The 13,563-nt window shown below is 39.2% G+C and overlaps 2 protein-coding genes across 2 annotated transcripts in view; both read right to left on the bottom strand.

The window, feature by feature from the left end:
• Positions 1–13,563, bottom strand: part of SIN3A (SIN3 transcription regulator family member A) — an 81,184-nt gene that overhangs the window by 63,347 nt on the left and 4,274 nt on the right.
• On the bottom strand, positions 784–2,509 carry LOC119531760 (synaptojanin-2-binding protein-like). The gene has a single exon (XM_037833371.1). The coding sequence runs from the start codon at positions 2,022–2,024 to the stop codon at positions 1,599–1,601; it is 426 nt and encodes a 141-aa protein (XP_037689299.1). The 5' UTR covers positions 2,025–2,509; the 3' UTR covers positions 784–1,598.

Here is a 13,563-nt window from a genome sequence, read left to right as displayed (position 1 = left end):
GCCCTTTAAGATGGAGGCCATGTATTTTACTTCTTTGTAAAGTGCCTTGACAAAACAGATGTCTTATCAACCTTTGCAAAATAATTACTAGAGCCTCTATGTTAAAAACTGGATACAACTGACTGCCTGAGGTAAAGTCCTCATAATCTTCCTATCAAGATTACACATGGCCTACAGTCTGGCCAGCATATTTGGAGAATATACCACATGAACAGGATGGTTCCCATCTCACTAATATCCCTAGTATTCCCTAATCCCTAGCATCTCTCTACCCATATCCTCCTTCTCCCATGCCTTCCCTATGAAAAACCCACCAAACTCCTCTATCCCTTAAAACAAAATTATTTTTCCACCTTCCCTGCAAAACTGTTTATTAATTAAAGCCATAACCAGTGTTCAGAGCCTTTCAAAAAAAAACAACAAAACATAACAAAAAAAAACCTAGCAATCCAGGCCATCTTATCTTAATTGAAAAACAGAACTGATTTCATGTCCACCCTTTTCAGGTTTTGCCTGTTACTAGAAATCAAAACTACTCATAGGTAACATGAGAGGGTTGTGATCCCACCTTAGAGGAACTATTTTTTTCCGTTTTAGAATTTTTTTGCTGGCTTGGTTTGGTGCCATCATCACAGCCCTGACTATAATCATTCCACCTGATCCTTTAACAGGATCAAAGAGGTGACCAGGGTAGCCCAAAGATTGGTAGTTTTTCTTTATAGTTCAAAGTTTTTTGAATGGATCTGACTTAAGCAGAGCTGGATTATGGCAATTTACTTCAACTTCACCATTAGTTATTATGAGAAGAAATATTATTCATTCAAGATTTTTGTTAGTTGCTTCAGTTTTTTTTTTTCAATGACTCATATTGGGCATCTTCTTTAAGGGTCACGCCCTCACTCCTACTATAAATGCTCTAAAAATCTCTTCAAATTCTTCAATTACGATCATCCCTAATGAAATCTAGAAAGTAGAGGAGCTTACTCATCTTTTTAATGCTTCATAAAGCATCACTATTATCACATGTGAGTATACATTCAAATATACATATTATATATATATATATATGTATTCACTTTTTTAAGAAAGTGAGAATGTTCCCTTTCTTATTCTCTTGTGTTTGACACAGGCACCCAGGTGTGTAGTTGAAAGAAATTTTAAAAGGCCACAAAAACTTCCCAAGAAAGATCACTAAAAAAAAATCCTCTCTTCTCATCTCATACAGCTGGCTTTTGAGGAATGTCAGCTAAGAAAAAAGTTATCATCCATGGTGATGGGAAGACTGGACTTTGCTTTCTTTGGGTGGTAGCTGAACTTCTATTGCTGGCCCTGGTAAAAAATATAACTCTTCATTTGTTCTCAGCAAGTCTTTTCTTGGCTTTTCTTCAAACAACACCTTTACTCTCCATTAGGATCTGAGGATTTCAAGCATATTTTGAACAGCAAGTTCTGGGTGGGTATCAGTCACTTTAAATCATGTGTTGGCTATGCAGAGAGAGGGAAAGATATGGGAGGATTTAAGGGAGGAGGATGACAGAAAGAGAGAAATGTATCTTCATCAGGGGCACTGCAGGAAAGCGAGCTTGTCAAAGTTGTTGTCAGTATCTCATGAAGGTCCAGGCTGCTACCACAGTGAGGGCAAACACCGGCACTAGCATCATGACTATGGGGATGCCACTTGGCTCTCCTTCATTTCGGCGTCCTACAGGTCCACTCTGCACCTGTAATCTGTGCTGCACTCTCAGGGACACAGCATAGCCTGCATTACGAAAGAGGTCTACAGCATCCTGGTGCAGCAGATTCTTTAAGTCATGGCCATTCACCGAGAGGATCTTATCACCCTCCTGGAGCCGCCCATCCAAGGCTGCAGCCCCATTCTCTTTGATGTGGCTGACGAAGATCCCACTGTCATTGGAGACATACTGCTGATCTGCCCCACCGACGATGTTGAAGCCCAGCCCTGTAGGTCCTCTGGTAAGACTGATCTCTTCTTCAGTGACCAAATAATCCGCTCTTCCATTCATGTTTTATTGCTTTGCTTTCCTGGCTGAGTTGGTTCTTAAGAGGACAGATGTGACACTCACCTGATACTGCCTCTATCAAAATGGCAAGCGTATCTTTCTCTTCTATTAGTATATTCTGCTGTGCACCCTCAAACATCAGTACACTCGCCTTTAACCGTCTTTGTATCCTCTACTATGCTTAGCATACTGCCTTGTCTGTGGTAGAAACCAATTCATGGGTGCATACATCTTTCAATATTTATTGAGTACTTACTACATGCCAGGTAATGTTCTAGAAGCATTCAGCAAGTACAAAGACCTGAGGCACATGTGTGCCTGATATTTTCCAAAAACAGCAAGATGGCTATGTAGCTGGAACAGAGTGAAGGAAAGGGAGAACAGTAGGAGATGAGGTCAAAAAGGTAATGCCAGCAGGGCTGGTGAGTGGGGAGCACATCATGTCCTTCTTGTAGTCAAAATAAGGACTCTGAATTTTACTGAGACTGAAATAGAAAGCCATTAGAGTGTTGTAGACAGAAGACAGATGTGGTCTTGAGTTAGGTTTTTAAAGAATCACTCGGGTTTCTGTGTTGAGAATAGCGCCGGGGTGGGGGTGGGTGCAATAACAAAGCATGGAGAACAGCTAGGGGCTGCTGAAATACTCCAAGCCAGAGATGTTGGTGCACTGACCAAAGTTAGGAGGAGTTGGGGTAGGGGGGTAGTAAGAAGTAGTCAAATTCTAGAATAAAGGATTTGCTGATGGATCACATATGAAAGAGAGAGAGGAGCCAAAAAGAACGCCCATTAGATATCCAAGAAAAGATATTAAGTGGGCCACTGAATATATTAGTCTGTAGTATAGGGGAGAGGTCCCAGCTAAGGATAAATATTTGAGAATATTTCATCAGCATATAGACGCTATTCAAACCTTAAGACTGAATGAGGGGCTTGTTGCAATTTGCGATCTTGGGTGTGGTAATGTATAGAGGCTAAGAGGCTCCAAGTGGACTAGGAGTATATGGGGTTTCTCCCCAACAGCAGGAAGTGCCGACTTCCCCACCAACTTGGTCAGGGACTGTGGCTGGGTTTCTGTTGTGGAGGTGCTGATGAGAGGTTAACAGCTACCTTTACTCTCTACTGCAGGCCTCACATACTATTTAAGAGTTGTGCTGGAGGCGGGGCAAAATGGCAGCATAGGGAGGTGTTGAATTTAGTTAGCCCACTACAGCAACTAGTAAATAGCCAGGAACAACTAATCAATAGTCTGAAACAACTGTTTGGAGGACATCCATTACCGGATACACATCGTACACCAGTCTAGAATGGGTGGAATGACTGAGACCTCAGCACAGAACTTTAAGTAAAGCCCCCAAACTGAGGAGCTGGTGCCCCTTCCCCATGGGCATGGCAGGCTGAGTTGGAACAACTCCCCAGTGGGAAAAAGAATCAGTCGTTAATAGGAGGAAGGGAAGGTAGCTCAACCAAGCTACCAATGTGGTTTTAATTAACAAATCTGGACTACCGAATAAAAGCTATGAGCACAGATAAACCCAGAGCAAGCAGGAAAGGAACTGAGGTCTCTCCTGGCACAGAGGAGGTAGGGCTAATGGGGGGAGGGGGGGCGATAAATAAAAACAGAGGCTTTTGGAGTTGGCTGAGCTCAGGATACTGGAAAAAGGCTCTGTGCCAAGAAAAGTGGCACAGAGAACCTGGTATGAACCCTGACTCTGGACTGGTGAAACTGGGAGGGCTAGAGTCTGGCTTTGAAAAGGGGATTTCTTTCTTTTTTCTTTCCTCTCATTCTAAGTAGCTCATTACAGAAAGCCTAAGGCATTTTCAATTGTTAGCACTGACCCAGGCAAGGTGGAGTTATGATAATCGGAGAGACAAAGGAAGAAGCCAAGTGAAAGAGATAATTCCCTAAAGGATGTATCTTCCCTAAGAAAAGGGGGTGGAGCCCAGCTCAAGTGGCAGCCCTCCTTTAGAGAATTCAGACCCCAGGGCCTGGGGGGAGGGAAAAAAAACAGAAACAGCTTAAGCTTGGCTTCTGACTCACCCTGTCCCTGGCAGGAAAAAGGGTCTGCTGTGAATTAAGGCAGCACACCTCTTTATGCCAGTGGGGAACAGAGGGCTGACAAGTGCTACCTGCTTAACAGGACAGGAAAAGCACAGAGTCTAGGGGCCTCACACAAAATTCTGACAACCTACTGGGTCTCATCCTCAGGGAAACTTGATACTGATTACACCCTCTTTCTGAGACCTGGGCAAGTCTAGTCTGGGAAAATCTAATTGGGGTAATCAAGGAAATCAGGTGCATAGACAACAAAAAATTATGAGTCATAGTTGGAAAAACAAACATATGGCCCAGTCAAAGGAACAAACTTATACTTCAACTGAGATACAGGAATTGAAACAATGAATTACTAATCAAACAAATCTCCTAAATCAATTGAAAAAATCAAATCAATGAGTTGAGGGAAGATACGGCAAAAGAAATGAAGGATATAAAGAAGACACTGGGCGAATATAAGGAAGAATTCGAAAGTTTGAAAAAACAATTGGCAGAACTTATGGGAATGAAAGGCACAACAGAAGAGAGGAAAAACACAATGGAGACATACAACAGCAGATCTGAAGAATCAGAAGAAAGGATTCATGAACTAGAGGACAAGACATCTGAAATCCTACACACAAAAGATCAGATAGGGAAAAGAACGGAAAAATATGAGCAGGTCTCAGGGAATTGAATGACATCATAAAGGGCACAATATACACGTCATGGGTGTTCCAGAAGGAGAAGAGAAGGGAAAAGGGGCAGAAACAATAATGGAGAAAACAATCACTGAAAATTTCCCATCTCTTATGAAAGACATAAAATTACAGATCCAAGAAGCGCAGCATATCCCAAACAGAATAGATCCAAACAGACCTAGACACTTAATAATCAGATTATCAAAGGTTAAAGACAAAAAGAGAATGCTGAAAGCAGCAAGAGAAAAGCAATCCATCACATGCAGGGAAGTGGATTTCTCAGTAGAAACCATGGAGGTGAGAAGGCAGTGGTATGATATATTTAAGACACCGAAAGAGAAAAACTGCCAACCAAGAATTCTATATCCAACAAAACTGTCCTTCAAAAATAAGGGAGAGTTTAAAATATTTTCAGACAAACAGACACTGAGTTTGTGAACAAGATACCTGCTCTACAGGAAATACCAAAGGGAGCACTACAGGCAGATAGGAAAAGACAGGAGAGAGAGGTTTGGAGAACAGTGTAGAAATGAAGACTGTCAGTAAGGGGAAAAAGAGAGAGAAAGAGAGAGATAATAAAAACAAGATGACATATAAAATCCAAAAGACAAAACAGTAGACAGTAGACATTACATTGAGTGAAATTAGCCAGAAACAAAAGGTTAAACAATGTATGGTCTCGCTAATATGAACTAACATTAATGAGCGAACTTTAAGAGTTATAGTTGAGGACACAGCTTATCAGGAGATAGAAAGAGGATCAGGCATTTGATGCTGAAGGAGTACTGAATGTTCAACAGGATTGACTGAATAGATCCAGAAATGGATAGCACAATACTGTATGATGGTAGAAAAATATTGTAAGTACCCTGAACAAAGTGAGTGTGAGTATGGTTGAAAGAGGAGGACTAGGGACATGTATGACACCAGAAGAGAAGATAGAAGATAACGAATGGTATTGTATAACTTAGTGATACCTAGAGTGGTCAATGATGGTGATTAGATGTAAAAGTATAATATTTTTACACGAGAGAGAACAAATGAATGTCAACACTTCAAGGTGTTGAAAATTGGATGGTATAGGGGAAAATAACAATCCATGCAAACTAGAGTCTATAGTTAACAGTAACACTGTAATATGCTTCCATTAATTGTAACAAAGAAAATATACCAAAGCTAAATGTCTGTAAGAGGGGAATATAAGGGAGTGGTATAGGATTCTTGGTGGTGTTGCTGACCTTTTCATTGTATTTTATTTTTTCTTCCTTTTTTTAATTCTTTTTTTTCCTCTCCTCTTCCCCTTTGTGGAAGAGATCAAAATGTCCTCATATAGACTGGCGGTGAATGCATAACTACGTGAATATACAGGGAATCACTGACTGTTTATGTAAGATGGATTGTATGGTGTGTGAATCGAACTATTTAAAAAATAAACAGAGGAAACACGTGCTGGAGAAAATGTGGAAAGAGGGATATACCTATTCACTGTTGGCAGGGAAGTAGAATGGTGTAGCCCATCTGAAGGGCAGTGTAGTAGTTCTACAGGAAGCTAAGTATGGAGTTGCCATATGGTCCTGCAACCCTGTTATTGAGTATATACTTGGAAGAACTGAAAGCAGGGACACGAATGGAATTTGCACACTGCTGAACTGTTTTTATGGCGGCAGCATTCATGATTTTCAATGGATGGAGGTAGCCTAAGGGTATATCAACTAATAAACAGAATGGTGAACTGTGGTATATACACACAACGGAATACTGAGCAGAAGCAAGAAGGAATGAAGTTGCGACGTATGCAACTAGGTGAATGGACCCTGAGGACAGTATGTTGAGTGAAATATGCCAGGAACAAAAAGACAACATTATAACGCCTTCTGATATGGACTAACTATTATTATGTGCAAACTCTGAGAACTGAATCTGAGAGCATAGGTTATCAGGGGAAGGCTTATTGTAAAGGTTCCTAGGTTGTAAGCTCTTACAGCAGTCACATCTATTCATGAGTTGTAACAGTTATTTCTAAATTCTGAGATGCTGAGCTATTTGTGTATAACCTGGTTGGTCCCTGGAACTTCAGGTATCTGTGTGACACCTGAGACCTAGAGCCAGAGTTCAGCAGCTATGAATGTCAGCATTATCCTATACAGCAAATGTTAAAGAAGCTGAAAAAGAGAGCAGACTTCACTACAAATATGAACAAAATGGACTTGATTAGGACTAAGGTAAATGAGACTAAAGGGTAAAGGATGATACTGACTGTGTTTTTTTTTTTTTTTTTTTTTTTAATCATCATTTTATTGAGATATATTCACATACCACGCAGTCATACAAAACAAATTGTACTTTCGATTGTTTACAGTACCATTACATAGTTGTACATTCATCACCTAAATCAATCCCTGACACCTTCATTAGCACACACACAAAAATAACAAGAATAATAATTAGAGTGAAAAAGAGCAATTGAAGTAAAAAAGAACACTAGGTACCTTTGTCTGTTTGTTTGCTTCCCCTACTTTTCTACACATCGATCCATAAACTAGACAAAGTGGAGTTTGGTCCTTATGGCATTCCCAATCCCACTGTCACCCCTCATAAGCTACATTTTTATACAACTGTCTTCGAGATTCATGGGTTCTGGGTTGTAGTTTAATAGTTTCAGGTATCCACCACCAGCTACCCCAATTCTTTAGAACCTAAAAAAGGTTGTCTAAAGTGTGCGTAAGAGTGCCCACCAGAGTGATCTCTCGGCTCGTTTTGGAATCTCTCTGCCACTGAAGCTTATTTCATTTCCTTTCACATCCCCCTTTTGGTCAAGAAGATGTTCTCCATCCCACGATGCCGGGTCTACATTCCTCCCCGGGGATACTGACTGTGTTTTAAAACTTCAACTTCTGTGTGAGACCAAAGGAAGAGATGTTTATTTGCTGCAAAATCTATATAATTTAACTTGTATGGTCAGTTTATTCAAACACCATAATTACATGGGACCTTGAATAGGAGGTGAGACCTGGTTGGTTTGTACAGGTTAGTGTGAAGCCCTGATACATCTCAGAGTCATCTGCACAGAGAATAAAAAGTATTTGCAAAACCCCCTTGAGGAACTGGAGGAAAATGTGGAAATATTCAACTTCCCCACCTGGAAAATTCCTGATATTCTCATAGCGTTGGGGACTACCAGTTTAGTAAGCTGGGCCCTCAATCTTGGGGCTTGCCATTATGAAGCTTGTTGCTGCAAAGGAGAAGCTAAGCCTACTTACAATTATGCCTAAGAGTCACCTCTGGAGAACATTTTTTGTTGCTCAGATGTGGCCTCTCTATGCCAACTCAGCAGGTGGACTTGCTGCCTTCCCTCCTAGGTAGGACATGACTCCCGGGGGTATAAATCTCCCTGGCATAGTGGGACATGACTTCAGGGGATTAGTCTGGTCCTGGCACCATGGGACTGAGAAAGCCTTCTGGACAAAAAGAGGGAAGAGAAATGAAACAAAGTAAAGTTTCAGTGACCGAGAGAATTAAAATGGAGTCGAGAGGTCATTCTGGTGGTTATTCTTATGCATTATATAGATACCCTTTTAGTTTTTAGTGTAATAAAATAGCCAGAAGGAAATACCTGAAACTGTTGTACTGTAATCCAGTATCCTTGATTCCTGAAGACAACTGTATAACTATATAGCTTATATGGTGTGACCATGTGATTGTGAAAACCTTGTGGCTCACATTCCCTTTATCTAGTAGATGGACAGATGAGTAGAAAAATGGTGACAAAAGGTAAATGAATAATGGGGGGGGAGGAGGAAGAGTATGGGATGTTTTAGGTGTTCTTTTTTTACTATTATTTTTATTTCTTGGAGTAATGAAAATGTTAAAAATTGATTGTGGTGATGAATGCACAACTATATGATACTGTGCACAACTGATTATACACTTTGGATGATTGTATGGTATGTGAATATATCTCAATAAAATTGCATTAAAAAAGAAAAAGAAGACTGAATGAGATCACCTAGAGAGTGATTACAGAAAGAAGAGATCCAAGGACTGTGCCCTGAAGCCCCCAAACATTCAGAGGTTGGGGAAATGAAAACCAACAGTAAAGGAGCTAAGGATGCAGGAAGTTAAAGAAGGGAATATAAAATCATGAAAGTCAAGTGAGAAAAATGTTTCAAGGAAGAATGTGGACAACCATGCCAATTACTGACGGTTTAAAAATAAAATGAGGATTAATTTTAGGAATGAACAGCAAGAAAGCAATGACTTGGAGAGAGAAGACCTGCTGAAGTGACTCTGAACATAGATATTTAACTTTTTTGAGTCTTGTTCTACTCTGTAAGAGGCTTATTACTAATTATCACATGGGATGTTGTAAGTTTATTCCAGGTATCATTAGAGCTTTCATTACCATAACTATGAAATACCTGAAGGAACCGTAATTCTGAAAAGTGACTCTGAAGAAAAGGAATGCTGTTTTATAATCTTGACTTACTTCATTTATGGCCTATCCTCCAATTTTTTATTTTCCCCAAAGTAAGTGAAGTAGCCAGGCTTCCTAGAGGAGTTACAAACCAGTTTCTTCTTGAAGTCAAAGGCATGTAGGGCTTATCAGATACAGTAAAAAATAATTACATGCAGATGATCCTAGTCACTAAAAACCTGTAAAATTTTGGAATCTCCAAAACCTAAGTAAGCCATGTTCAGAAGACTGAATAAAAATTCACAAGTATTGCAATGATATATGAAGTTTCATTTTTTTAACTGCATGTCACCAACAGATATTCGCAGAGAAGAAAAATGGTGCAGTAGAAAAGAGTACAGGCTTTGGAGCCAAAAATCCTGGAGTACTGGGTTCAAATTCCAGCTCTGACATTTACTTAGATAAATGTTCTGGGTAAGTCAATCATCTTCTCCAAGCCTGTTTCCTTATCTGTGAGATAGGAATAATTCCAATTCTACAGTATATAAGGTAATATGGGTGAAGCACACAGTACAATGTTTAACTCCCAATACTCTGAAAGCTGTTACTGATGGCGGCAATAACCTCCCTCTGGTTAAAAATTTGCAATCAAGACAGACATGAATTGAGTCCCTGTCCTGGGATTTAGTAGGTGAACATGAATAAGCCACTTCCTCACCTACAAAATGAGATTTAAAAAAAAAAAAAAAAAAAAAAAAAAGAACTCTATCTTTGATAATCATTATGAGTACTGAAAGAAACAAAATGCCTGGCAATAGTAAGAACTCAAAAATGGCAGCAATTATGATTATGATGATGCTCAATTAAAGGATTAAGTGCTATGAAACACCACCAGTCTAAGGAAGTTCTCAGGGAGACTTTGTTTTCAGAGAGCCTAGAAGAGTGCTTTGGTAAAAATATCCTATGTTTTCTGGCCTTTACTTCACAGAAGTTACTTATAGGACCCTAAGCTATAAAATACATCTACTTCATTCTGGCCCCCGTTTTTTTTTTCCCTTGCAATTTTACTGAGATATAGTCACTTACCATATAATCATCCAAAGTATACGTATAATCAGTTGTTCACAGTATCATCATATAGTTGTGCACTTATCATCACAATCAATATTTTAACATTTTCATTACACCAAGAAATAAAAATAAATATAAAAGTAAAAAAGAACACCTGAAACAACCCACCTCCCTCCCTCCATATTATTCATTTACTTTTTTGTCACCATTTTTCTACTCATCTGTCCATATACTGGATAAAGGGAGTATGAGCCAAAAGGTTTTCAAAATCACAAGGTCATATGGAATCAAGGCTACTGGGTTGGTGTTCAACAGTTTGAGGTATTTCCTTCTAGCTATTCTAATATAGTAAAAACTAAAAAAGGATATTTATATAATGTATAAGAATAACCTCTAGAATGACTTCTTGACTCCATTTGAAATTTTTTCCCCCTTTTGGTCAAGAAGGCTTTCTCAATCCGATGATGCCAAGTCCAGACTCATCCCCTGGAGTCATGTCCCACGTTGCCAAGGAGATTTACACCCTAGGAAGTCATAGCCCATGTAGTGGGGAGGGCAGCAAGTCCACCTGCCAAGCTGGCTTAGAGAGAGAGGCCACATCTGAGCAACAAAAGAGGTTCTCTGGGGTTGACTCTTACACACAATTTTAAGTAGGCTTAGCCTCTCCTTTGCAGTAACAGGCTTCACAAGCGCAAGCTCCAAGATTGAGGGCTCTACTAAATTAGTAGTTCCCAATGTTTACAAGAATATAAGGAATTCCCCATTCTGCCCCATTTATAATACTTTAAGGATATTTCTGTATTTAAAAATTACAAAAATGACACCCTATAGTGCACACATTTTCAGTTATGATTCCAATAGAAACTGCCTCCTCTGAATTGTGGCACCATCTACCAGTCCAGTGCTATATTTAGCATTTTACCTTACAATAATTATTTTCTATTATATAAGCTATTATAACCACCATGTAAACTCCCTGAGAGCAGGGACCATAATTCATCCTTTTTGAATCTAAAATATAGAGTGGGAGCTCAATAAGTTTGTGGCACAAGCTTGCAAGCAGAATATTCACTCTTCCAATAAAATTTAATCACTCCCTGCATTTAAAACTTAAAAAGCAAGAATATTTAGGCAGAAAGACAGAGAACTCACTACTCCACCCCTCTTTATTATGATAAAGAGGAAACCATATCCCAAAGATACTGATAAAGGTCACAGGAACCTCATTTGGAGGGGAGAGACCCCCACACAACTCACAAAAAAGAATGTCAGCCAATACTATCATCCTGGTTGCTGAGTTTTTTATATTTTGTTTGGTTTGGCCTTTTAATCGTATGGTCTTTGATTCCTGGGTTGTTTGTACACTATCTACGTGCCAGGCATCAATGGACTCCTGGCCATGATGAATATGACTCTCCAATTCCATTAGAACCATAGAATTTGGAATCCTTTAGCTCCAGCTCTTCACTAACAGAGGAGTTTTTTAAGTTACAGAGTGGGGTTAGATGATTTGGCCGAGACCACAGAGTTATTCAGTGGGAGAATGAAGAAGAGAATCTAAGTCTCCTGGCTCCTGGACTATGTCCCTATGTGCTGTATTGCACTACACTAGTAAGGCTCCCATTCCCACTCATACCTTGAAAGTACTGCTGAATATCCCCAGAGGCCACTGCTTACTGTGTGGCTCTGCTTCTCTTGTAGTGCAATCAAGAGTCCCACTGAATTCTAGAAGTTTTTTTCCTTTTTATAATCAATGCAGTAGACTGAAAACTGGTAGAGTAGGTTAGCTGGAGAAGCATGATTTCTGTATTAATCCAAGGTCACCATTACGATATTACGGGAACTTGAAAATGGTTAAAACGGGAAGAGTTATCTCATACATATGTTACCACAATTTACATAAAAAAAGATCTTAGGGGAAGGTGTTGATTCTTTAAATGAAGTGGTAAATAAGATAAACTATATAAACCAGCTCTAAAATGAAACAAATGATCACTTCTACTTAGGTTTCTTTTAAAAATTTAACTTCATTCAGAGTTTAATTATCTCTTCTACCTTTCTCCAATAGATCACTTACAGTAAAACACAATTCACTGTGAATTTCAGTGAGCCTACAGATTGTGGCAAATAATGAAACCACAAGATAATAAACAGAACATCACATCAAGTTAGCAGTTATTGAAGATGACAGGAAAAGGTTTCAAGGACACATAAATTTGGAAAATACTGTTTAAAGAAGTTTCTTTGTGGCAGTAATTTTCACAACCTTTAACATGTTAACGAACTTGATGAATCTGGAAGAGAGGTTACAGTATACAGCATTTCCCAATCTCATTCGATCATTTCTCTTAGGTTGATTTGGTATAGCTTTTTGACCAAATTCTTGAGAATAGGGGCAGTTTTTATTTGGTTTTGTACCCCCTAGAAGATACATAATAGTTATTCCATAAGTATTAGTTGTATACAACTTGTATAAAAAAAAGGTGTATCAGGTGCAGGCCTTTGACAAGGATCCTCGATTTGGAATGATCAGGGAAGGTTTATTTGAGAAAATGTATGTTAAAGTTCGTTCTGAGGTTTGCAAACAAATCCACCCAGCAAAGGATGAGGAGAGCAGAATTAATAACATAATTATCACAAGTAGACCCTGCCATGAGGAAGTCACCTTTTAACTTTAAATAATTTTAACTAAAAGTCAGCTGCAAAATATAAAGTGGTAATCTCATGAAAATGAACTGAAAATGGTACTGTAGAATAACAAATCCACAGAAGAGATTCAAGGCAAAGAAAGCTTTCATAACAAGGACCCGACATTTATTTTGTTTCAGCAAACAGAATCAACTGCCCTTTTTCAGCCTCAAAAAATATAGCAACAAAATAGGTAGACCCTGATACATCACCTAAGAATTTAAATGCAGGTACAAATATCTACAGGTGCCAGAATTCAGTACTGTTTGGATTTTAGAAAGGTAAGATAGTGCATACATTATACATCATATTCCTCTCCCATTCAGGACAGGGTAGCTCACCATAATCAAGTACATTCACATTTTGAGGCAAAGCACATGAAGAGCTGCATCAAGATGGGAGAGCCTAGATCAGGTTGGGTGCTAAATCAGTTGTGGAGCCAAACTTACTAAAACAAACAAAAAAATCTCTTGCATTTTTGAATTGCAAATAAGGGACTGTGGACCTCTAAATCCTTCGACAGCCCGCAAGTTGGCAAGCCTAGCCCTGGAAGATAATAGCAGGACTGAGAATTCACCAGGGTCAACTGTCAAAACGCTAGTAAACACAAGTACTGTGCCATGCAGGCACAGAAGA

Source organism: Choloepus didactylus, chromosome 4 (assembly GCF_015220235.1).
Source record: "Choloepus didactylus isolate mChoDid1 chromosome 4, mChoDid1.pri, whole genome shotgun sequence".
Taxonomy (NCBI): Eukaryota; Metazoa; Chordata; class Mammalia; order Pilosa; family Megalonychidae; genus Choloepus; species Choloepus didactylus.
Note: the sequence above shows the minus strand (reverse complement) of the source record. Positions and strands in the feature narration are given on the sequence as shown.

What these genes read in the sequence shown, in the direction of transcription:
- LOC119531760 (XM_037833371.1), bottom strand. Translation starts at nt 2,024, where the DNA reads ATGAATGGAAGAGCGGATTATTTGGTCACTGAAGAAGAGATCAGTCTT.